The sequence below is a fragment of the Lepisosteus platostomus genome, chromosome 24, assembly GCF_059453375.1.
Source record: "Lepisosteus platostomus isolate fLepPlt1 chromosome 24, fLepPlt1.hap1, whole genome shotgun sequence".
Lineage (NCBI taxonomy): Eukaryota > Metazoa > Chordata > Actinopteri > Semionotiformes > Lepisosteidae > Lepisosteus > Lepisosteus platostomus.
In genome coordinates this window covers 4,617,377-4,643,931 of record NC_142634.1, presented here as the reverse complement: position 1 = coordinate 4,643,931, position 26,555 = coordinate 4,617,377, and the positions used below count along the sequence as shown (strand labels likewise).

At 51.0% G+C, this 26,555-nt stretch overlaps 1 protein-coding gene across 1 annotated transcript; it reads right to left on the bottom strand.

Annotated features, from left to right (window-relative positions):
- On the bottom strand, window positions 1-25,246 carry hira (histone cell cycle regulator a). Its single transcript, XM_088618033.1, has 25 exons — window positions 24,939-25,246; window positions 23,795-23,857; window positions 22,685-22,795; window positions 21,520-21,610; window positions 20,416-20,510; window positions 20,163-20,258; window positions 18,886-19,046; window positions 18,356-18,523; window positions 16,519-16,632; window positions 15,404-15,474; window positions 14,912-15,017; window positions 14,297-14,503; window positions 13,926-14,011; window positions 13,171-13,356; window positions 12,229-12,417; window positions 11,645-11,846; window positions 10,918-11,016; window positions 10,133-10,281; window positions 9,409-9,570; window positions 7,844-7,902; window positions 6,929-7,034; window positions 4,918-5,040; window positions 4,506-4,669; window positions 2,635-2,723; window positions 1-1,039 (listed from the first exon to the last, which is right to left on the bottom strand). Exons 1-25 carry the CDS (start codon window positions 24,973-24,975, stop codon window positions 923-925), a joined length of 3,051 nt encoding a protein of 1,016 aa, XP_088474159.1. The 5' UTR covers window positions 24,976-25,246; the 3' UTR covers window positions 1-922.
- Between the last annotated feature and the right edge of the window lie 1,309 nt (window positions 25,247-26,555).

Sequence of the window (26,555 nt, the reverse complement as noted above, 5' to 3'; positions counted from 1 at the left end):
TATGTCAAAGCGTCACTCGTTTATTTTTTTTCATCTCTTTTGTTTGGTAGAAAATGAAACAAACAGGGAAAAAAAAAAGAAAAGAGGTCTCTTGTACAAACGGTTAAAAATTACAAACCCTGGGAGTCCAACGTCGGAACGTCGCTGTACAAACGGAAAGGGTCAGGCCGTGTTCCTGGAACGGCCCCCCCGTGGTCGCGGTTGCCATAGCGATGCTGAGAATGCCACACGCGCTCTGCCCCTTCCTTTCGGCGTGTGCGTGGGCGTGGAGCTGCTGGCTGTGCTGGGCACCACCGCGGCGGTTCTGTCGGTTTCAATCCCTCAGACCCGAAACCCGGTCCGGCAGGGAGTTGGCTTCTAGTGGAAGGGCAGGAGTAGTCCCGAGTGTTGACAGACCACAGCTGTGTTTATTGCCCTCGAAACAGGAGAGGAGGGCAGGGCGAGGGTGTTCTGCGGTCACTGTCCCACGGGCTGTAAACACGTCCCTCCTCGTGTCCCGGGCCGTCTCCGCTCTGCTCCTGGGTCACTGGCCGCCCTGGCCTTGACAGCACAGCCCGACCTGACCCGACTGAGGTATCCAGTCCTCACAAAACCAGTGGGGTCTCCCGAGCTGTCAAGCTCTCTCATTTGTCCTTTGTCCAGAATCATTTTTACCGTCATCATCGTCATTATTATTAATAATTAATAGCATCTTATCTAATCATCCCTCCCCAACCCGCCCCGCCCCACCCACCCCCATCACTCCCCCCGACAGCGATGCTCCGGAGCAGCGGCCCCTGGGAAAGGGGAGCTCTCCCAGGGATCCTCGGGATCGCCCCCCCGGGAGGAGCGCCTGGCTGCACCTCGCTCCGGGAGGCCGGCCCCCCCCCCACCGCGGCGCGGCGCCGTGACGACCGGGGCGGGGGCGCGGGGAGACGGGGTGCTACTTGCTCTTGAGCAGCTCCAGCTGGTCCTGGTACTCGGTGAAGAGCCTCTGGAAGCGGAGGTTGACCCCGATGACGGGCAGGAGCTCCCGCAGCAGGTCGCGCTTCCGCAGGCCCTGGGGGCCGGGCAGAGAGAGAGAGAAGAGGGCGTTAGCTGGGGGAGCAGGGGCCCGAGTCCTCCTGCCTCGCTGGCCTGGGGGCAGAGCAGGGGCCCGAGTCCTCCTGCCTCGCTGGCCTGGGGGCAGAGCAGGGGCCCGAGTCCTCCTGCCTCGCTGGCCTGGGGGCAGAGCAGGGGCCCGAGTCCTCCTGCCTCGCTGGCCTGGGGGCAGAGCAGGGGCCCGAGTCCTCCTGCCTCGCTGGCCTGGGGGCAGAGCAGGGGCCCGAGTCCTCCTGCCTCGCTGGCCTGGGGGCAGCAGGGGCCCGAGTCCTCCTGCCTCGCTGGCCTGGGGGCAGCAGGGGCCCGAGTCCTCCTGCCTCGCTGGCCTGGGGGCAGCAGGGGCCCGAGTCCTCCTGCCTCGCTGGCCTGGGGGCAGAGCAGGGGCCCGAGTCCTCCTGCCTCGCTGGCCTGGGGGCAGAGCAGGAGCCCGAGTCCTCCTGCCTCGCTGGCCTGGGGGCAGCAGGGGCCCGAGTCCTCCTGCCTCGCTGGCCTGGGGGCAGCAGGGGCCCGAGTCCTCCTGCCTCGCTGGCCTGGGGGCAGCAGGGGCCCGAGTCCTCCTGCCTCGCTGGCCTGGGGGCAGCAGGGGCCCGAGTCCTCCTGCCTCGCTGGCCTGGGGGCAGCAGGGGCCCGAGTCCTCCTGCCTCGCTGGCCAGGGGGCAGAGCAGGGGCCCGAGCCCTCCTGCCTCGCTGGCCAGGGGGGAGCAGGGGCCCGAGCCCTCCTGCCTCGCTGGCCTGGGGGCAGAGCAGGGGCCCGAGTCCTCCTGCCTCGCTGGCCTGGGGGCAGAGCAGGGGCCCGAGTCCTCCTGCCTCGCTGGCCTGGGGGCAGAGCAGGGGCCCGAGTCCTCCTGCCTCGCTGGCCTGGGGGCAGAGCAGGGGCCCGAGTCCTCCTGCCTCGCTGGCCTGGGGGCAGAGCAGGGGCCCGAGTCCTCCTGCCTCGCTGGCCTGGGGGCAGAGCAGGGGCCCGAGTCCTCCTGCCTCGCTGGCCTGGGGGCAGAGCAGGGGCCCGAGTCCTCCTGCCTCGCTGGCCTGGGGGCAGAGCAGGGGCCCGAGTCCTCCTGCCTCGCTGGCCTGGGGGGAGCAGGGGCTGACAAGCAGCTGACAAGCAGCCTCCATTTAGGCCATGGAAGGGCCCAGCTCTGTAACCCCACACAAAATGGAGGCACGACAGACAAGGGCAGACTGCAGACCCACAGAGCTAAAACAAAACAGGACCACTGAACAGCAAAGGACCACCTCAAGAGAGGTCACAGGACGAAGGCCTGCACTGCCTTCGTCACAATTACTAATATCAGTAACGCTATACTGTCACAACAGTACAGAAATGTGTTCCCTGCACAAACAGCTCCTGGCACGGTCTCTGGCAGGGCCTCACGCAGACACTCGTGCTCCAGGCTGAAGAGGCGTCTGCGAGGGTCTGACGTCCCGGTGGGAAAACCAGACACGTCGGGGGCGGAGTTCCACGGGAGGGGTCCTGGATCTCCACGGATGAAGAGCTTTGACGCGGACAAAGGCGTTTCAAATACGAGGGAGAAATTCCCAGGCTTAGATTCTTACCAGAACAGTTGCCTCCCACACGCTGCCAGTTGACTTATGCACGGGTCCGAGCAAGTCTTTACACAGCTCTCGTAACCGATACTCAGAGCCTGCAAGAGACCAGACAAGATGTTAGCAATGAGGTCACTAGGTCATTTCTAGATCATGATGAGACTATTCAGGGAGGCAGTGGTCAGCACTGCTGCCTCGCAGCGCTGGGGCCTTGGGTGCTGTCTGCGTAGAGCTTGTATGTCCTCCCCGTGTCTTGTGTGGGTTTCTACATGGTGCTCCGGTTTCCTCCCACAGTCGAAAGGCATGCTGGTGGGCTAATTAGCTTCTGGGAAAACTGGCATTAGGTGAGCGTCTGTGTTTGTGCCTGCCTGCCCTGCACTGGAGTGGCGTCGCGTCCAGGGCGTACCCTGCCTTGTGCCTGCTACTTGCCGGGAGGCGCAACGCTGAAGTGGAAGAAGTGGTTAGAAAATGGATGGATGGATAATGTTATTCCAAGGAGTTTCAATTAGCATCACATACAAGGGGACCCTACTTCACCCACTGCTGAAGTGCAGCCCCAAACCCAGTTGATCAGGTGGAGACCAGGGTGCCAGACGGTACAAGCCCAGAGTGGGACACAGCACACCAATCTTAACACCCCTATTCTTACAAGGAATGTCGTCGGTCACCTCTTCCTCAGTTTAATGCCTTTTCTGAAGGACTCTCCTACCGCACAGTATCCCCACACCATACTGGTATATTGGCTTGGAAAATGTAGTCCAGTGGGAAGAGCCTTTCCTTAGAGGTCTCCCATCCCAGTGCTTACCAGGCTCAGCTTTGCTGAGCTTTGAAGGTCCAACAAGATCAAGCTACACAAAGGTGCAGGTTCAGGCCATGTCACTTAATAATAATAATAATAATAATAATAATAATAATAATAATAATAATAATAATAATAATAATAATAATAGCTTACACTTATATAGCGCTTTTCTGGACACTCCACTCAAAGCGCTTTACAGGTAATGGGGATCCCCTCCACCACCACCAAGTGCAGCCCCACCTGGATGATGCGACAGCAGCCATAGTGCGCCAGAACGCTCACCACACATCAGCTCTCAGTGGGGAGGAGAGCAGAGTAATGAAGCCAATCTATAGATGGGGATTATTAGGAGGCCATGATTGGTAAGGGCCAATTGGAAATTTGGCTTTGGCTTTTTAATGACCAGAGAGTCAGGACCTCGGTTTTACGTCACATCCGAAGGACGGTAATTTTAACAGAATCCCATCCAGGAACTGAACCCACAACCTCCAGATTCAAGCTTACAGCTCTGAACTCTCTTCCACACTGATTGGTCGCTAGCAGCTAACCAATCAGAGAACGTCACCCAGACTTTCCATGAAGCCAACAACAGGACTTATTTCAGACCACCTATAACCTTTGAGTTAAAAAAAAAGGTACCTCCTGTTCTCAGTTTTAAACGCACTTCCACTGAGTCTCTGGAAAGTGCAAGTTCTGATCTTCCAGGAAACTTCGAAACCAATCAGGACCAGCCCCGCAAGAGCCATGGCAGGGCTTATTGTAGTCCATCTGTCAGGTGACCTATGGGCTTGGAAGGTCAGCTGACAGACTGGGATAAAGTAAACTAGACAATGTGGATTAACAACTCTGATCTTTAAACATTAAGCTCTCAGGGGCCAGGATCACAGAGGGATGTTGAGACGAGATGCATTTAGCAGTAAAAATAGGAGGCATTTCTTCACATCAGGAGTTGCAGGGGGTTGGCGCTGTTGAAAAGGGTACCCTGGGTTTGATAAGATAGTTGATCGATCAGCTGCTATGCCAACACCCTCCTCTCCTTCGTGACCCCGCTCGCGGTTCGACCGCGCACGTCACTCACCCTCGTTGACCAGGAAGCGTGCATAGATGAGCAGCCAGTGGCGGTACTCCTGGCTGGATTTGAGAATAAGTGCCGAGGCCAGCTGGTTCTCCAGGAACGCCAGCGTCATGCCCTGCTGGACGTGGTGGGGGGTGGAGGAGAGCCTGGACGCCTGCCGCCCCGCGCTGCAAGCACACACGGGGAGACGCGCGAGTCAGTGGCGCTCCCGCCTCGACAGACCCGCGCCCCCCAAAACCTACACCCCTTGGAGAAGTCACACGGTAGTAGCCCTCACGCGTGTTTGCGGCAACAAACACATTTCAGCAAGATCTACATATCCCCGTGAACATCATCCCCTCCCGGAGACCACTTCGGATCCCCAAGCAGACGGACAGCAGTGACCGCGAGTCCGGCCCTCGCAGACCAGGCTTACTTGACAGTCCGCCCCTGCGTCACGGCCAGGGGGCCGCTGGCCATCATGGCTTCCTGTGAGGGCAGGCAGTTCCGATAGTCCGCACAGTGGGCCAGGGAGTCCTGCTTGTCTGCAATCAGGTTCCTAGGCGACAAGTTACACCAGCGAGGTTAGACACACGCCCCTTCCCTTAGCAGTAGGACAGTCCTACAGTCAAGACCTACTTTAGAGGCAAGAACCTGCTGGGCAGGCTTGTGAAAATATGTCAGAAGATCACTGGTGTTGATCTTCCTGCCCTCTCCTCCATCTATCATAGATGGGTTTCGCATAGAGCAAAATCCATCTGTGACAATCCTTCACACCCTTTGTTTAATCATTTCCAGTTACTCCCATCAGAACGCAGAAACCGACTCCCCAGCTCCAAAACCAACAGATTTAAGTTCTCATTCATACCTGTAGCCATATCCTTACTTAATACTTGACTCTCTATGCAAATATGTATATTGTTGTTCCTGTTGTGGTTTTTTTCTTCTGTCTGTCTGTTCACCAACACCCCTACTGTAAAAATTCACCCCCTCCAGCGGATAATAAAATCTCTCTCCGAGTCCAGTTTGTCTGTAATTGGCTTGTTCTCTTACCCATGAGAGCAAGAGTTAAGTACATTTAGTTTTACGCTGATCCTCTCTAAATAATGAGCAAATAATGAAATCTTTACTGCACTCCAGTCCAGAATCCTGCTGCCTGAAAATGGGGGGGAAGTGGTTAATAATTTGTTTTCAGCAATAATCTTCCGAGAGTTCACACACGGCACCCAGACGTCTCCCCAGGGAACTGCAGTGCCACATTCAGCAGGTAACAGAAATGTCCGATGTCTTTCCAAGAGTATTAAATCGCTGGCACTTTGTTGAGGCAGGAGGACTCTAACTAGGAGGAGGGCAGTGCATGAGTGAGGAACCAGAAGGGAGGTGGACCATGTTGGACAAGTAGCATGTTCAGAAACCTGCCCGGCTCGAGCTGCAGATGAGAGCCATTTATTCAAGCTTCCCGTACCGGCTCTGAGCTGCGATAGACCCCTTTCCCGAAAACGCCTTTGACGCCAACAGCCGAAAGATCCCGAAAGTAACGGGACGCGTGGCACAGCGCCGGGCGAGTGCCAACACTCTCTCCACAAGGCACGGAGGGGGAGGATACCGCTAAACGCTCAGCGAGATGCTCAAGAGCCCAAAATCGCCTTGTGAAAATCACCTTCCGGCACCTGCCAGCACAGCTGTCAGACAGGCGTTGAATGCCTGGTTGAGGAACCCGCACTGACAATGAGGAGGCAGCTCTAAGTGGAAATAAAGAGGTCTGTCACTCGTCTGCGTGCTCTCGCTGAATTTGCTCAGCTCTTGGGACAGGCCAGCACCCCCCCCGAGACCCATTACAGGAACAAAAGAAGCCACACAACACGAGCAGCAGCCAACATGAACACCACAGCCCTGGGACTTGGCCTAACAAGCCAGAATCCTGCAATATGCAACTCTGTCAACCACACCAAAAAAGTACTTGAACTAGACAACCACAGAGCTTTAGAAACTTGTGCGCTGCGTGCTCATTGCCTTATTGTGATACTCACCTCTAAAAGCTTACTGTTTTTACACAGGGCGCGGAATCTGCTTATATCCCAGAGTTTCAGATTAACCCATACAAATTGCATTCAAGCACACATAGGGGGAGCTACATTTTGACGTTTCAATTTAAATACAATCTATGTGAAGAGGCATTTTGACCCACGGGTTTAATAATTATCAATGTGTCTCAGTGCTGATGAATGAACACCAGCCAGAACACACCTCACCTGCTCCAGGTGTTACTGGAACCCAGTAACAGGTGCAGAGAATTTAGACTTCCCATCTTGGGTGCAGCTGTGCTAAAACCATACTGCACTGTGCTCTTCAACTGCCATCAGCGGGACTGGCAAAACCCGAAATGGATGACACTGCTATGGAAGATCTTCCCACTTGACCCCCACGGCCCAGCACACAACACTCACCATGTTTCCAGAGAGGTGTTGAAGCAGTAGGACTTCCCATTGGAAAGGCTGATGACTGGGACTCCCTGCTGAGTCAGGAAAGACTGGGAGACCGTCGTGTCCGTCCCTGCAGGGACAGAAACCCCATCACACCCCATCTCAACACAAACAGCTTCCTTGTCCCCCCCCACACCGTGAGACAGCGGCCCGTCTCCCGTCAGAGGACGCAGACTGAGTGGTACAATGCTACAACACCCCCCCCTGGTAATTAGCACCAGAGGACGCACTGTCAGATACAAGAGGCTGATGTCGTGATTGTTTTCATCAGTTCGATCTGCCCAGTGCAGCTGCTCGCCCTGGTCCCGCCCGACCAGCTTGCTGGGCAAGAGGAAGGTGAGTTTGTCCACACCGCAGCGTCTCTCTTTCATGCCTCTGTTTCTTTCATGGTCAGGAAGACGGCTTGGGAATGGTTTAAAAAGGACTAAAACGAAGACCCTTTTGCAAAACCGTCACATTTACCAATATATTCTGCGATGTCACTTTTCCTCATGACAGTCAAAACACAGAAAACTACAACAGACCAATAATAATAAACCAACATTAAATCCACACATCACGTTTCTCAGATTCTCAGGGGCACCTCCTGTCTGTTTTTGTTCCATCTAAAATTTGAGCTACATCATGGAACTCATTATTTTATTCAATGCCGAACTGTAACGCTACTCAGCAGACGCTGGGGCATTTTCACAGGAGACTGCACTTCAATGAAGGGAATGTTTTGCGTAATCGGCTGTTCAAAGAAACAATTAATAAAAGGTTGTTTGACAAGTAGAGTTGGAACCAAAACACGCCAGATCTCTGTAAGGCCTTCAATTTAAAAAATGAAGTGCTCTTCTGCCAAACTGCCCAGTGGAGTACACCAAAAATTTCTCTCACCTGATAAGATAATTTGTAGAGATTCGTTTTTCACCAGAACACACTGCTTCTGGACATCCCTGTAACGCAGACAGTCATTAAATCATATTTTGCTCCTTGGACGAGATTCACTGCCGCTTTGTCTAAAAACACATGCAGAGGTGTAGCCGAGCAAAACCTAGGAAGACTGAACGCTGCAGGGGAACAGAGAAACCGCGTTTGGGTGAGCAACGCAAACCTTGCACAAGACCGAAACAAAACTTCAAAAGTCATCCTGATGGCGTGAATACGAAAATAACCACAGAACAGATTATGTTCTAGCCCAGGAACTAAAGATGCAAGCTCATCTCCTGTTGAAAACAGTTCAGATAATGACAGACATTCAAAACGTAGCAAATGAGCACTGGAGGCAATAGCATGTGCCTTTTTAATGCCTTTCAGTGTATTTAAAAGCCTTAAAGGGGAGCTGCAGTCCCAAGTTTTCAGACCGGCTAGCAGATCTCGGCAAGAAAATAAATTCATTGACGCTATAGAAAAAAAATTACAAACTTCGTATTAAGCACAAAACCGTAACTTTGGGAAAGTACTGCAAGTTCCCATGTCGTTGCAAACTCGCATTCGAGTTCCCACGAATTGCGACGTGATGTGGCCCTTCCTGCTCACTAGTCCCTGTGATGACTAATGTACAGTATGAGAGAATAAGTGTAGGTTGTGCTGCAGGCATTTCACTGCAGACATTTTCCAATATGATCTGCCTGCAGAGTTAACAAGTAAGTGGTATTCGTTGGAAAAACTGTCTTGAATTCAAGAGCAATATTTCTATTGGATTAAAAGAGATGCATTTACAAGCCCACTTGTTTACACTGTAGCAGGGCCACAACACGTCACCGGAAGTCTCGATGCCTCGTTCTGAACTGCAGAACATGGTGCTGCGTGTACCTGGAAAGTTTATCTATTTTGTGATGTGAATAGGAGGTTTTACATGTTACTGTGTACATTTTACTTTTACTGTGGTTTGAAATGCACTCATCCATGCTGATTCTTGCTAACCCGGCAATATAAAGACAGCATTGCAGCTCCCTTTAAAACCAGACTGATGTCGGTGGACCAGTAGGGGGCGCTCTTCCCTCTGGGCCAGAGTTTTAAAAAGCCAAGGCCAAGGTATGGAGACAGGGCACACTGTACTGTAGCAGGTGCGAACCTTTGGGCAATTCATTTAATTGAGGCATTTAAATATAATTATAAAACTCCTAGCTGTTCGTAATGAGTTTGTAAGGGTGTTCTGGCTGAATTCCAGTCCAGACCAGTACAGTTCGGCCTTCTCGGGATGTAAATTGGAGGTTTAACAAGTATGCACATTTTACTTTTACTGCGGTGTGAAATGCTCTCATCAATGCTGATTCTTACTAACCCCTTACTAACAGATATGAAAATAGCCTTGTAGTTGCCCTTTAAACAGAGGGTTTTAACTTAAACAGTGGACCAGCGGACACTCAAACGCGCAGATTTCAGCCAACGCCAGCAGAGCAGCCAGTTTCCTCGGACCCAGGTTGCCCGGACATCCCAGAGGGGGGCGGCGCCCTTACCAGACGGAGAGCGTGGCGCAGGCCGTGAGAGCCATGACGTAGAAGCCGGCGCAGTGCAGCGCGGACATGGGCGCCTGCAGGAGGATGGCGGGGAGCAGCCGCCGACCGCAGGCCGAGAAGACGGAGAGCATCCGGTCCTCGCACGCCACGCAGATGACGTCACTGGAAGGAGACAGAGGAACAGCCGCTGAGCCCCTCCCGTCCGCGGTTTCTTCCTGCCTGCTGCTCCGCTCCGTGGAGGAGTTCTGGCCCCTCAGGCCCACCCCCAACCCAGAAGGGGATGTCATTTACTCTTCCAAGAATATTTATTAGCAATCGGTCATTTCTGTAGTGTAACATTCATGGTTTTTGTCCAACCTTCATTTATTTCCTTAACTGTCTAATGGTAGCATGCCCATGAGGGGTTGGGCAGCCAGTTGACCTTGGACCCCCAGAGGTTTCTTTTCTCCTTACAGAGGAGTTTTTGTTTCCTCTCCTCCGTTGTTTTCTGGTCTTTTCTGTTCTGTATTCACAACATGTATGGTCACTTGTGAAAGGCGCTATATAAAAATAAACTGAATAGAACTGAACTGAACCTTCGATGTCACTGCTATCCCAGCCTCCAAAGCTCCTGCTCACCGCCTCGATGCAACATCATCGCTCCGGCGCTAAACAGGTTTGAACGAGCACTCCTGCAGCTCGCCGGGCTGCTGAAGGAGCGTGCGCCCGCACCCCAGGGACTCACCAGCTGCCGGCCGCGGTGATGATGCGGCTGGGGAGCAGGGCGTCCCACTCCCTGCCTTCCCGGTGGCACTTCAGCCGGCACAGCTTGGCCCCGGCCAAGGCGGACACCTCGTTCTCCACCTCGATGTACACGGAGGGCTCCGAGCTGATCTGGGGTGAGAAAACGAGACTGTCGAGTCCTCCCCAAGCGCTACTTCCGCAAGGTTAGACCCCCGAACTCTCCCATACCATTTTGCAAGAGCAAAAAAAACAGGATTTAAATGCACAGAGCGTATGATTTTGCACAACTGTTGCCATTTTGCACATTACCTGTTACTTGTTGTTTTGCACGTTGCCTGTCGTTGTTTTGCACATTGCCTATTGTCTCTGTCTTTCTTTTCTTACAATTGTATTGTATTGTTGTTCTTTTGTACTGCTTACCAACTGAGAGCTAGCTAAATAGCCTTTCGTTATGCACGAGTGCACCTGTGCACGAGTATAATGACAACAAACTTGAACTTGATAATATCCAATGGCTTGAAAATGTATTCATACAGAACTCCAACACAGGTCACGGATGCCATTCAGCTGAATGCGTTTCTGCGTCACGCCCTTGTTCACTCAGTCTTCTGTACTTCTGGAGCTGAGCTTCCCCAGTATCAGGAGGTCCAGCAGGAGCTCAGATACCAGGACTACAAATACAAGCTGCAATAAATGGCCCCTTCTAGGGTTCGAGTGCTCTGCGGAGTGCAGCCGTGTTTGAGCCCCACGGGGCAGCCTGAGCTCGAGACCCCCCCCTCCTCTCACCTGTAGTGTGAAAGCTTTCTGCGGTGTGGGGGTGGGCAGCTTGAGCACCGCCATGGGGGTTACAACCCTGGAGGGCTCCTTCTCAGCTGAGGGGGTCAACTGCAAAATAAACACAATGCGACTGTCGTTAGGGGCACAGCGGTGACTGCATGGCTAAGAATCTGTGCCTGTGGCTGGAAGGTTGCTGGTTCAAATCCCGCGGCCGGCAGAAGAATCCTACACCGTTGGGCCCCTGAGCAAGGCCCTTAACCCCAACTGCTCCAGGGGCACCGTATAAACGGCTGACCCTGCGCTCTGACCCCCAGCTTCTCTCTCCCTGTCTGTGTGTCTCATGGAGAGCAAGCTGGGGTCTGTGAAAAGACAATTTCCTAATACAAGAAATTGTATAGGGCTAATAAAGTGATCTTATCTAACCTTAGGGGTTGGTTATTCGGCAATATGGAAACTGCAGCTACTGAAAAAGTAGCAGCAATTCTCTACAATTACGTACAGTACTAAAAAAGACATACAAATAATTCCATGACTCTCTTAGCAGAGAAGTAATAGAAAATTACCATTTTCATTTCCGATACTTGCAAGAACAAACTGGAGGATGATGATGACGTGACAGCATAGACAGGAACATTGAAATATTTTTTGGACGTTTGTCGCCAGTAACACAACTCACTCACTGCAAATTCAAAACGACCACAACCTGAACTGGACTCTCCTCGCCCCTGTGGGGTACCTGCAGTGTCGTTGGCGTAAGGGTTACAATTTTGGCGGAGTCTTTCCTCGGCCTCCCTTTCTTCCTCTTCTCCACCACCTCTGCGCCCTCCGCGTCGCCCTTCCTCTTGGACAGGGACTTGATGGCCGCCATCTTGTCCTCGCTGTCGCTGCTCGTCTCCTCCTTCACCCTGGACTCCTTTGCGCCGCCCGCGTCTTTCACCCTGCGGAGGAGAGAGAGAGAGACGATGGTCGAATCCTCAACAGCCAAACCGAAACAAAGCGCATGGCTCTGCCGACTTTCCCAGGAAATCAACACCTGTCTGTAAGTAAACACTTTTGGGAAAGTTCATCAGGGACAGTTTAGAGAGGTTAGATGGTGATTACTTGAAATCTGATGTGTATACTTATGCAAGCATAAATAAATCAACTTTGCCACATCATTTTTTTAAGTCCAAAACAATCTTCAACAGCACTTCCGATATCTCAGGCTTGTCTACATGGTGCCGGAAATCATAATAATGATCAGGCACAGCATCACGTGAAGCACAAACAGCCTCTGCACTACGATCATGATGACCTGAACACTCAACGGTCAAGTCTCACCGTTCTAAGGGGGCGACACTGACTGCAGGAGAGGATACGGCGACCCCAGGCGTGGCCTTCGACCTCTCGGTGAACCGGGAGTCGAGTGCTTTCATTGGCTCGATCTTGGCCGCAGTGGTCAGCAGCAGGTTCGTTTTCATGACAGTAGAGTTGGCGACAGTGGCGGGAACTGAGGAGGAGACACCGACGCTGCAGGACAACAGGCAAACACAGGGGGATCAGATCAGAAACAGGATCTTAAATATCATAGGCCTAAGCATGCTGGCTAACACACATGCACATGCATGACCACGCCCATCTCAGGCATGAAACCACACCCCTTCCGTATAACCACACCCCTCACTACCTAACCACACCCAATATCATGCAGCTAATAGCACCCCGTCCATCTAACCACACCCACTATCACGTCCATCTCAGCCCTTGGCCTCCTGGTTTTCTTTCTTTTTTTTTTTACACTTAAAACGGCCTCATCAAGTCACTACTGATTTCAGGTCTAAATATAGCAGCCTGTCAGGAGAAGAGGCCTGGTCTCCCGTACACCCACAGCTGAAGGAAACAGTAATAAACCAATCAACACGCTGTAGTACAATCCCAGGCAGAACCCCCGGGTGCTGACATCAACAGGGCATCTCTTCCAGGCTGTCAAAGCAATCTTCCAACTCCTAAAGACAGATTTCTTCATGGATTTCCCTATACCCCCAAACAGACAGTTCTTTTCCTACTGTTAGTGCAAAGGAATCTAATACTTTAAAATTCAAGGCAAACGCTCACACAGAAGACTTTCACAGACAATGTGAAAACTACAAGTGGGCAGAAGTCTTTTGCAAACACTTTGAAGAAGTTTCAATGTTTCTGATTCTATACCAGGGGGAGCCTGTTTTTGCCCTTTTCAAAACGGCAGTGTTCAACCTGATGTGGAGGTTGGCGGGGGTCACCCACCCATCTTTGTGCTGGGGTTCGTCTGGGGGCTTGCTGGGGGGCGCGGGGGGCGTGTCCTGAGAGGGCTTGAGGCCAAGCGAGTTGGCGGTGTTGGAGTCGGAGGAGGTCAGCTGAGGAGTCAGCTGGGAAGACATGGACGACCCGGGCAGGATCGGGACACTGTTAAAGAGGGCTGGCGAGAAATCCCTGAGGGAGAGACAAAGCCACACGGTTAATCGATTTTCCAAAAACCGCCCGCAAAGACCCGCGAGTCATTAGCGCTCAAGAATTATGCTATTTAATTTGATTCATCTCCTCTTATGATTGCCTTGTAACAATAAACTTGATTAATCTCAGTAAAGCCCTGCAGTGGAAAAGGAGCGTCATATCCCCCAATCTGGGATGTCTTCCCAAAGACTTCCAAACTTCCAGCAGCAATGAAAACCGAGTCGGCCAACGACGCATCCTGGCTGGGAAGGATGGATGAGGGTTTGATTCTAGCCAGACCCAAGCAGAAGACGTTCTGTACATGGCCAGTATAGATCAAAGCCTACAATAATGCTGCCTCACTCTGTTCAAGTCTGTTCAAGCCTCAACTGAAGTGATGATCTGAACATCTGACGGAGATCGTGCTACGTGGGCTCCTGTAGACAAAATGCTAATTAAACCACAGCGCTTGATACTTTGTCCCCTGAAGGGGCGTCAGGCGGGCCGCAGCACTGAAAACTCATTGCGCCCAGAGGAGCACACGTCAGGAAGGACAGAAGGAGCCTCACCCCGTGTCCAACTGAGCAATGCACAGAGGAGTGATCCTGCGTCGGCCATCCGCAGTCCTGGTCTCCACCTGCTTCTTCAACAGGTTCTGTCACACGGGAGCAAGGACACAAAACGTCAGCAAATCAACGACCAAACAGTACGACCCACACGCCGAAAACACTTAAAACAATAACTGGGTGGTGAGGCCAGTGATTCAGGTGCAGTGGAACTACAGTTCCGCCAATTTTGGGAGCAATTGAAATGATTAAATCAACTGAACTGGTCTCAATTAACTGGAGCCACTAAGAGATTGATCAGAACGGAACCCAGAATGCTCCACGGCTCTCTAGGACCAGGGTGCTGGGCCGTCGTCAATGCCTTGGTGACGTACTTTCCTGATGTCCTCCAGGGACTCGCCGTTCACCACGCTGGTTAGCTTGGGCGCAGCGGCCTCGCGGCTGGCCGCATCGCGGTGCTCCGCCACCTGCTTCTCCTGCTGGTACTTCAGCATCTCGGGGTTCTCGATGATGGTGGTGGACAGCTGCGCCTCGGTGGTGATGGCCAGGCTCTTCCCATAGATGTTCTGGTGAATGGAGTTCTGCCAGCAGGCAAAAACAAAACAGAGATCTCAGCACAACACAAAACACAGCACGCTGGGAAGTGCAGTAAAGGGCCCGGCACAAAGTCCTTATATAAAGTCCTTGCAACAGCATGACCTAGTGCCCAATTAGAACTGTGAAGCACCTGCGAACCACAGAGTTGAATGATTATAACAGACAAGCGAGTTTGTCCTTCTCAGTTTCTCAGGTTATTGAGTGGACGTCACCAGCACTTGGGGTTAGTGCAGACACAGCACTGTAGGGGGCGCCAGGCTCCTGAAAACGTATCACCACTGCTGTGACACAGGCAGTCAATTGCAATTTGTTTGTATTTGAACCAGGTCACCCCAGGCAGAGGACTTCAAAGGGCAAAGCTCCCAATCCCACATGGTAAAAGGCCCCTTTACCTTTTCATCCTCATTGAGAGGGTCCCCAAGTTCATCCTGAGAGAAGTCCAAAAAGGCTACTGAGCCGTCCATCGAGCACACCAGGATCCCGAGCCCATTTAACGTCCTGAGGAGGAGAGACTGGCTCACACGGCTGAGCTATACAACGATTCCAGCCTTCTGCATGCAACTGCGAAAGCAGCACGGGCTCTAGTTGAACTAGTGCTGCTCGAGGCCACAGTCTCACAGGGAAGCAGAGCGCATTGCTCACAAAAGTCTGAGCAGGTTAAAGCTGAGTGGCAAACTCAGACAAGCTGGTAGGCGCATACAAATTCAATAGCACGTTATGAATGTTTAACTGTATTGCCAAAACAGAAAGGTGCACAGTATCACACAAAAGGCTGAATTTGGACTTAATTGACTCTTAAATGCCATTCCCTGTTCACAGATGGAAGACTGCATGCTTTCGCTTGCAGTTGGGTTGGCAAGGGTATATGTCAGTAAGGGCCTTACCATGTGATATCCATAATGGACTTGTCAAACAAATCGTGGATGACCACCAGGGGGCGCTTGAGGCAAGTCAACTGGAAAACAGACAGAAGGAACGAGACATATTCATAGATGGCTTGAGGCACGACTGTACTGCACCGAGAATGCCCTTGTCCATTGTAGCCAAACGTAACAGTTCTTATTACAATTTTAACTGGGCTGACTGGTGTTTTCAGAGATGCAATATGTACTTGAACAAAACCAGTTATACCACAAATATTTCCTGGAGCCAGCGATGGAAGTCTATTGAGCATTATTTAAATAGAAGGGTATGTGGTTGATCAATAAGGTCTGTTTCAACCTGTGAGATCACGGGATAGGGAAGAGGACCCATTATCAAGATGTTTTAGAACACCGTCAACCTCTATTTGCTTGTTGTTGTTACGACAGAATAATTAACTGTTTTTTCCCAAACTCATGCTTTCAGGGTTTCCAATCAATACCATGATTTTACAAGCCCATACAGGACAAGATGGTAACCCTGGCTCCTATTGAACTCTCTTCTCGAGCTTCTCACCACTCTGAAAACACATGGCGCTGTGGGTTATGGGAAATCGTCACAAATCGTAAATAAAATCAATTGACTGGTTTTCCTGGCGTTTCCAAAGATTAAAAGGAGAGAGAAGGAACTCTTACAAGATGAGAGAAAATATTGGCCACCTCCGTGCACGGCAATCTATCGGCAGGCTCCAGAGCCCGGCCCTTCTGGGTCCCATGAGCAAAGAGACCTGAAGTCTTCAACACCCTAGCTAACCTGCACTGACTACCCAAAACCAGACAAAACAAACGGCACTCACCCGTACTAAACTAGTGTACTAATACAAAATCAACTAAGTGTGTAAGTGTACCCAACAACCTAAACTAACCTTATATACAAAAGTTCACACAAAAACACAAGGGAACCAGGAAGACAAATAAGGGAAAACAAGAGTAATCAACAGGAGCAGGGTACAAAAGAACACAAAAGTTGAACATGTAACACTGGGGCAAGGTAATGGCAAAACAAGGATGAACACACAAACAAACGAAAGTAACACTGCTCCTCGCGGATCGACCCCAGGCGCCCACACCCGGCTCACCCAGACCGAGACAGATCTGTCCTTGCTCCCAACAGCGCAGCAGCAGTACGGGCAGCTGGGCTTCGGGGAGCTGCCGTTCTTCTGCTTCTTCTTAAAGATCTTCGGATTGAATTTCTGCAACAAAAAAAGACGCCGACTTTGGAAACGTCAAGGGGGCACGAGGGTTTACACAACGGTGTTTCCCCCCCGAGACGCAAGCACTGACACGGCAGATCCCGGCATCTCGAAAGAGCAACAGAGGCCGCCAGCGTTTCCAGACGGTCGGAACCTGGAACGGTTTCATGGAGCACTCTGTTGAGAAACGCAGCAGCTCGGAAACGAGCAACACATTCGAGTTAAAAAAACGCCGTGCTCAAGAGGTCGGCTCTTTTGGTCCCCGTGCATGTTCTTGTCCTCAATACCCTCACATGATCTCTTCAAAAATGTAATGAAAAATCCGTGGAGCATCTCGACCCACAAAGAAACCACCGAGAGCTCAGCAGGTTGAGGGCAAGTATGGAGACAATGCCTGTCTGATCCTAGCACGATCCTCAGCACGATCCTCAGCACGATCCTCAGCACGATCCGGTGGACTGGCTAGAGAGCGCTGAGCAGAGAGCTTGATGGAAAACACCAACCCAACTGGAGAACACGTTAAAAAAAAACCTAGGAATGGGTCAGCTGCTATTCGACCACCATCAGGTCAGCCTCAGGTGACCACCTTGTCGTTTAAAAAGCAGCCGCAGAAGGAGGACCACATGATCCATGAGGAACACTTTCGCTTTTCATTTTTTTCCGGGATTTATTTGTGATTTATCATAAAAACTGATAATCCTTCAGCAGAAAATGCCCCGTTTGTCCAAGAGAATAATACCGCTAGGTTCTGGACTCTCTCCATAAACATGCAATCTCTCAGGCATGAGAAGGCGCTCGCTATAAGCATCCATTACCCAGAGTGTCTATTCTAATCCACCTAGGCTGTCAACACTCCCTCATATATAATATAATTAGCATTCAGCATCTGCATAAGGCCCTACACAGCACAATTTATCAGATATTGCTGGGCTTGTGCATCATGATTCATCATGTGCTCCTTATTGTTCACAGTCACTACTATTTATAATTGGACCGACACATTCATTCAGAGCTCTTTACATCTGCACCTACTTACACCACTGAGTAGTTTATTTGCACAGGGGTACAAGATCAGTCTCCCCACCCAGGATTTGAACCCACGACCTTGTAGTTTGTAGTCAATATCGGAGCCCTCACCTCTCTGCCACACTGCCCCCTGTGTTACAGGTGGTTTAAATGCAGAGCAGTGGGTCTCAACCTGGGGTCTGAGACAGGCCAGATTTATTTTGAAGTTATGTCATCTTAAACACAAATTAAGCACAGGCACATAAGGTCAACCACTGTGCTGCATTAAAGCTTGGTATTTTAAAGTAAACCTGGAAAAAACTGTTTAATTTTGCATGTAGTCTTAATTTTACCGCGGAATTCATTCTTTCATTCTACAGTTCTGATCTACCTTAGATTTAATGAAAAAACTCAAAGTAAGCACAGGCACACATGTACACATAAGTACAACTAAGTTGCGTCATGAAACGGAGATATTTTAAGGGAAACTTTCCAAACAAATTCCATGCAATTCTCAATTTGACTGCAAAATTAAATTAAACATATAATTCAGTCTCTTTCATTCTGTAGTTCTGATCTATCTTAGATTTGAAGAACTGACCTGTTCTTCAATGTTCAAGGTGTTCTTGATCAGGGGTGAGCGAACAGGTGCTGGGAGCCGAAGTGCAGGTTAAGGGAGCCGAGAGCCGAGAGCCACGCAGAGGCGCCCCTCACTTACCACCACCGTCACGGCCTTCCGGTGCCCCACGAAGTCCATGTTGGTCTTCCAGCCGTCCCGCTCGATGATCTGCGCCGTGGGGCCCGAGTTGTTCATGGCGTGGGCGGAGACCAGGTACTGCCCGTCCGGAGACCAGCTGAGCCGCAGCACGTGAGTCGTGCCCCCGCACTGCGTGCATGCGTGGAGACACGAGCGGGTTAACGGGGCCAGGGATTCGATTTTTCAACACACAAGCACACAAGCACACAAGCACACAAGCACACAAGCACACAAGCACACAAGCACACAAGCACACAAGCACACAAGCACACAAGCACACAAACGACTGCCGCACTCACAAGAGACCCCGGTCAACTACATAGCATGAAGAGCCAGAGGAAAAAGACAAACTAATCTCGTCTCTCTCTTACTCCATGTTCAACCGGCTGCAAGGGTCAGCATGCAGCAGACACACAGTCCAGGAAACTGCCCCCAGCAGGGCCGTGCCACCCTGTGGCGGGGTCCACTTCCTGAAGCCCCCCGTGCCTCACCTCGTTGAAGGGCTTGGTGATGCTGGTCTCCAGCTGCCAGTCCATGGTCCTCCACACCTTGAGGCTGCGGTCGTCGGCCTGGGAGGCGATGTACTTCCCCACCGGGTCCCAGGTCAGCCCCTTCACCAGCCCCGTGTGGCCTTGCAGGGTCGTGATGATCTCTGAGGGGAGCAGGCGACACCCAGATCCTGAAAACCCCTGCGTGCCGGTGCCAGCCCCCCCCTCCCCCCACACTCCTCCTCGCTACCACATACACAGACGCAACCTGCACAGCACAGGCTGCTGTTTCGAGCAGAGAGGCCTTCAGAGTCCAGGAAAGAACCGCTGCACAGCAGAAGCCTGCATAAGGTTCTGCAAATCTGCACACAGTTCCAGCAAGTAGACATATACAATATAGTCACCTTATGCACGGCTATTTGAAGTTGATCAGATTACGTCCAGGAGAATGCCTGCACCTGCAGTGATCCGACTTACTCAGGCAGCCCAGAACAGTTCAGAGAGATTTCCCCTTCGTGGGTTACACTATACCACAGTGAGACAGTTCTTCTCCAAATGCTTGACTATATATTTTATTGCAAAGGCATCTAATACCTTTCAATTAAAGGCACATGCTCAGAGAGAAGACTTTCACAGACAGACATTTTTTTCCCCTCCAGGGTGAAAACTACACGTGAGCAGACATCTCATAAATACTTCGCAAAAGTAAATGTTTCTGAATCTATACCGGTTGGAGCTCGTTCTTGCCTTTTTCCAAAACCAGAGTGTTCAGCTTAGAGGGGAACTGCAGTCCCAATTTCTCGACCGCTTATTACATCTCGGTAACAAAATACCAGAAAAATGTATTGCCGGTATAGAAAAGAAATGACAAATTTCGAATTAAGCCAAAATCATGAACTTTGTGAAAGTACTGTAAGTCGCCATGTTGTTGCAAACTCCTGGTCTCGCCACAGGAATTGTGACATGATGCAGCCCTTCCTGCTCACTAGTCACCGTAACAACTAATGTAATGCGATGTGCCCCGAATAAGTACAGGTTGTGCAGCACACATTCCACCACAGAAATGCTCCAACGTGATCTCCTTGCAGTGCTAACAAGTCAGTAGTCTTTGTCGGCAAAACCACCTCAAAGTTGAGAGCAATATCTCTATTGGATTAAAAGAGATGTATTCGAAAGCCAGCTTCTTTACACTATAATAAGGCCACAACACATCACCGTGCTGGGGTCCCCTCAGGGCGGCAGGTCTCCTCCCTCCACCCTCTCTGTTCGCCCGGACTCACCTGGAAACTTGCGGGCGTTCCAGATGACGACGGTGTTGTCCACGCTGCAGGAGGCCAGCCAGACGTCGTGCGGTGACCACGCCACATCCATCACGTCTGCAAAAGCACAGCGTCACGTGCGTGGCCCCCCCGAAGACCCGCAGCCAGCGCGTCGCCGGCCACAACCGAGACCCCCCCCCCCTCCCCCAACCGGCCTCCTGGCGCCCCAGTCTGCAAGCCCACTCGCCCGATCCCCCCCGCCGCCCGGCCCTACCTCCCGTGTGGCTCCTCAGGATGGTGACACACCTCCACTGCTCCACGTTGGCCAGTTTGCTGCTGGAGCCGAAGACGGTGCTGGGACCGATGTACCTACAGCGAGGAGGACAAACAGAGCGTCGGGGGTCGCCCACGTTCGTGCCAGCCATTTCCCTTGCCCGAGAAACGTTCTCGGAGAAGAAAAGCGTCTGACCGGTGTCTGGAAACTCCTGGCTTGCGGAGGAGTTTGCCAGAAAGCGCCCATCGCGCGGTACCCATGATTACACACAGCACGCAGTATGGGCCTGGGGATCTCACTGGTGAGCTGGGATACGTTTATTATACGTTATGTTCCCTCTAAGCTGTGCGTGTGTGCGCAAGCACACACAGGTTATGAAATCAGCACACATAAGAAATTGAACTGCGCACAAAAAAATTAATTACAAAAAATGATCAAACAAACACGGTCGTCAATTGAAAAATGCTAAATTGACCACACGAGACTGGCTGCGATAGTAATGTGTGCATCATTATTGCTTCAGTGCTCGAGAACCGAGATTAGTGCTCTCGTAGTCTCGAACCTCTCTGCTCACACTTGCTCCACACTCAGTCTCTATGCCTGGACTTGTTGAATCGCTGTCCCGGTCTGTTGGTGATATGAGGATGACTAGATTAACAAAAAAATATTTCAGGTTTACAATTTGACATACACTCAATTTAGCGCGCACACGTTTTTGTCCCTGGGAGGAAATTTGCACATCTTGACATTGTTGTGCACACAGGCAATTAAACATTAGAGGGGGCAGTGGTTATAAGACAAACACATCGCAATAGTCGAGGGTTTGCGAAAGCTGTACTTCATAGCAGCAGGCCTGGGAGTGTCGTGTGCTACCGACACCGACAAGCGTCACCTTTAGGAGTCTCTTGCCTCTTACAGAGGGTGATGCCATTTCTATAGCACTGCTGATCCCATTCCCACCCAGAAACAACAGAGGCTTGGGGCACCTTCAGTTGGCAAAGGAGAGGACAGACAAGTGGTACCATCTGTCCCCTTGCCAACCCCCCCCCCCCAGACTGGAGCTCTGCCAGGGACCAGGCACCCAGGAAAGGGGAGAGTACGTACGCCGCTCTCTTCCACACCATGACCAGCTTGTCGTCGCCCCCGGACGCCAGGTACAGGCCGTTGTTGGACCAGCGAACGCAGTTCACGCAGGCTGCGGAGGGGGAGAGAGAGACACACAGTCAGGGGGTCAGACACGGAGGATCACTTCCCACGGACGACACCTTCTTCCCAGCACCCCCAGGGCATTCCGAGAGCCGGGGGAGGGAGCCCTGGGGAGCGGGACTGCAGGAAGCGGGGGGCTGTGCGGAGAGCGGACTCTGCAAACCACACACTCGGAGGGGGGACGGAAAAAAGAGGCGCACCGGGATCCTATCTGACTGAGGCCACAGAAGACATGCAACTAAGAAATAAAATAACCACGTCACACACACAAAAAAAGATGCATTCAACTACTTCTTTGCGTCATCCGTCCAGCCTCTCATCGCTTTATCCCATTCAGGGTCGGGGGGAGCCGGAGCCTATCCCAGCATGCAACGGGCGCAAGGCGGGGTACACCCTGGGCTGGACGCCAGTCCACTGCAGGGCAGGCACGCACCGGCCCTGGTGTGAGTGTCTATTTCCCCAGAAGCCAGTTCACCCAGCAGTATGTGTCTGGACTGTGGGAGGAAACCCACGCAAACGCAGGGAGAGCATGCAAGCTCCACACAGACAGCACCCCAGGAATTGAACCCGGGGCCCCTGTGCTGGGAGGCAGCAGTGCTCACCACAGCACCACCCATCTTTCTCCGACGATCGCTTGTTTTTAAAAGTGCAGCCGCCTTTCAATGAACATTTCCTATAGCGGCATAACAAAGAACTCCGCGTCATCACTAACTTGTTTTCATGAATTAAGACTGCTGTCCAGAGCATGACATTGTCTGCAAATAAAATAGTTTTGATTGTTAATAGCATCCTGAATCATGACACTGGCAACGCTCATCAGATACCTTTCCTTCCACAAAACAGGACTTCTTGTGGCCCGAATGGCTCCAATAGAAGTTTCATGTAAGACATCTTTAGAAATATTGCTGTATTATACAATGCAGGGTAGCAGCAGTCTGCAACAGGCACACGCCTACAAAGCTAACCACATCAGCATGCCCACGTACAACACTATACTGCGTGTTTTTACCACTGATGAGCGCATGACCGTTCTCTCCAAAGAAAACCAAGCTTTGGCCAGTACCTAAGTGGTTGTCCATTTGGCAAAGCATCTTGGGAACGGTCTCGTTTTTCTCGTCCTCTTCTCGGAGGACGGGCGCCATGTTCCAGATGACAACCTTCCCAGAATCCTCTCCTGTCAACCGAACAGCAACATCGTCAAGGTGCGAGGACAGCCAGTACGAGACCCGAGGGGGAAAAAAACTTCAAGAATTTTTCGCAAAGAACAATACACAACCTCCTCAGACCTTAGCAACTCGTTTGGTTGCTACCAATTACTAGAGCCAAGGCTCTTGAAGGATTGTTTCCAGCTTCAACGACACATCTAGGCTCCTAGTGCCCCCTCTGTGGTACAGACGCACCCGTGTTCAAATTAATTTCCAGGCGTCCTCCAGTCTGGCGCATCCATGATGACATCACAACCAGCAGTATATCACCCTGCAACTCACAACTGGCAGCCCACTGAAGCTCAGCAGGTGTGAGCCTGGTCAGTACCTGGATGGGAGACCTCCTGGGAAAAACTAAGGTTGCTGCTGGAAGAGGTGTTAGTGGGACCAGCAGGGGGTGCTCACCCTGTGGTCCACGTGGGTCCTAATGCCCCAGTATAGTGACGGGGACACTATACTGTAAACATGCGCCGTCCTTCGGATGAGACGTAAAACCGAGGTCCTGACTCTCTGTGGTCATTAAAAATACCAGGGCGTTTCTCGAAAAGAGTAGGGGTGTAACCCCGGCGTCCTGGCCAAATTCCCCATTGGCCCTTACCAATCATGGCCTCCTAATAATCCCCATCTATGAATTGGCTTCATTACTCTCTGCTCTCCTCCCCACTAATAGCTGATGTGTGGTGAGCGTTCTGGCGCACTATGGCTGCCGTCGCATCATCCAGGTGGATGCTGCACACTGGTGCTGGTGGAGGGGATCCCCATTACCTGTAAAGCGCTTTGAGTGGAGTGTCCAGAAAAAGCGCTATATAAGTGTAAGCAATTATTATTATTATTATTATTATTATTATCCTGGCACACAGTTTCCAACATTAACAGGCAACATGGGTCATTTTGTTGCCCCCAAAGGCGAGAGGAAACAGCATCTTCCCTTGTAATTAAAAACCAATCTGGCCAGACTGGAGCCTCACCTTGTCCACCTGTCGCAAACTTTGTTCCTTCGGGATGAATGTCAATAGAAAATATTGGTTTTCCTGAGGAAAACGAAAGAAAAATAAGAGTCACCAGGCACACAGAATGGCAGCAGTAAAACGCTAGTATAATGTGTAACTTTTCTGAGATGTTTGATCATATCTGACTGCAAGAGAGAACAGAGATATTTAAAAATATGAATTATCGCACATACTACATATATAAACTGAAAGCGGAAATTGACTCAGTCAATGTTCCGAATTTTAGTGTGTTTTTATATTAACTCTGCCTCCTGAAAAGCGCTTATCAAACGCGTCAATGTCTGAAGTCTGCAATAACACCTGTGTTCTAGCTACACGTGCACGGCCAATATACAAGTTACCGCTGGAAAAATCATTTAATTCAAACTGAAGCCAAAACTATGAATGCATTAAAAAGAAGAGCAATAAACAGAAATCCAGAAATCCACAAGCGAGCTTTAAAAAATAAAGTAACTTATATGCAAACAACAATTGTCCCTTAACTTTAAGTTCTACTTTAACACCGACATCTCTTTCAATCGATATGCAATTTATAAATGACGTATTGTTTTTCCAACTTCAAGCATGCAACATTCGGTAAATGCAAATAACACTTCACTATGTTAACAAAAAAATAACTTCGGACAATCCTATCAAAAGGTAAATAAAATAAATGCCGCGGTCTGTAAAACCAACCATGTAAACAACAGCGCGTTTTCATGAAAGAAAATGTTTCTTTTTTGCGCTGAAGTTCGCTACACTGTGGAAAGCGGGGTCTCCTGTTCACACACACAGCTCGTCTCTCCACAAGTTAAAAAACAAAATGTTTCGGCTTTGCAGCAGCGACAAGTATTTTCCTGACATTCTCGGTTCTTCTGAGTAAAAAAAAAAACTCAACCTTGCCTTTTTTTTATTTTGCTTTATCTGGTACCTACCGCCGGGGATGAAAGATCATTTTATGTTCTTATCTTTCAATAAAAAAAAGACACTTGCATGCGCTTCGGCGAGGACCTGCAAAATCCCGAACAAGTGTCCGGCGAGCTCCAGCCATCCCCAGCCCACAACAAAAGCGCAACTTCAGAGCCCCGGATTCCAGCGCTACAGCGAGGTGACTCCTGCTTACCATTGTGACTGACCCAAGTTGGTTTCAACAGCTTCATCTCCAGCGCAAAACACCAATTTTAAGAAAAGGAAAGTCTCGGCTGCCGGCTCTCCAGTCTCTCCCCCCCCCCGACGCTCCACTCTCCCCTCTCCGTCGCCCCTGGACTGTGCTCCCGGGGTACCCTTCCCCCGTCTCTCCGCGCACTGTTTCGCCTGTAGCCCCGTTAGTTACTTCGGTCCTTCAGTGAAACTCCATTCCCCTCGCTGGCATCCCTCAAGCTCCCTGCAGCCGCAGCAGCAGCAGCAGCAGCAACACAGGAAGTATCCGACCTTTCCTAAAGTTCCCCTGGAAACACATGCCCTGAGAGAGGTCAGGCCCGTGCGAGCTTTTTTTTTTAATTGCGTGGCCCTACGAGCGAGAGAGCGGGCAGACCCAGGGTGCAGACTGCACGTTTCTGAGTTCAGCTCCCGTCTTAGAACGCTATTTTCTAACTTTTCTTCCTAATTGATGTGATGGACACAATTCTCAATGTTTGTTTTGGAAAACAAAAACAGCATATCAACCCAACACTATACTATCGACATCTAGGGGTTAATAAGCTTGAATGAGTTTAAGGTATTGGGTTTTTTTTCCAAAGACATACATGACAATTAAATCAATCATACCCCCCCCCCCCTTAGTTAAATTAGACTTCCTTAACTTTCTTCTGTCACTTTTTTACTAATAATATAATCGGTTTTATTTTCACACTGGGGGGCTTTGTAGTTTAAACGACGTCGTGAATGTGAATTCGATTTTTGTGAGCAGAATCCCAAAATGGTTTTCTGTACTATACGCATTTTCTTCGAAGGAAAAAACAATTGCAATTGACTTGATTTTAGATGGATTCAACAGTGATGATAGAATTGGAGTCCCAGGACCCCTGACACCTTCTCTACCACCCACTATCCTCTCTGGCCTTTAACAGTCAGAGGCTTTGTGCATTTCAAAAGCTGAGCTCCTCAGTGCTAACATCAGAAAATATTCCCCCCCGCTCCCCTTCAGTTCCTTCTGGCAGTAAGAGGAGCATTTTCTTCCACGGTCTGTCTCAGCCCCGTCTGCGCAGGGGACTCGGTGACTGGCCCCTCTCCGGGTCTCTAATGCTGAAAACAGTGGAGCTTCAATATCACTGGAACACGAATCTGAACAATCACAGTTAGAAGGTGAAGGGGGCAAAGAAGGCGATTTGGTTCAGAATTTTGAATTGAAGTGTCGAGCAGCTCCACTCTGCTGTGACTCCCCATCCAGGACAGAGCCTGGGATATTTCTCGGAGCCAGAGGGACCACAGTGGCCCTCTTCGTCTGGACTCGTCCTGAAGCGCCCCGAGCCGACAGGAGCTGGAGAGGAGCTGGCTGGGAGGACAGGCACGTGAACAGCACCAGCACTGGCATTCTGGCGCCTTTCCCCCTCCGCAGTGCTGGGGGAAGGAAGACCACCCTCACCCGCGCCGCCAGGAGCGAATGAGCCTTCGGAAAACAAAAAACTTGTCATGCCATCATTATATCTACACCTACAGGCCTATCCGCTTGTCATAAAGGGGCCGTTCGACTGCTCAGGCACCCTGTAGTCCCCAGCAGGGGGTCCAAGCAGGGGTGGAC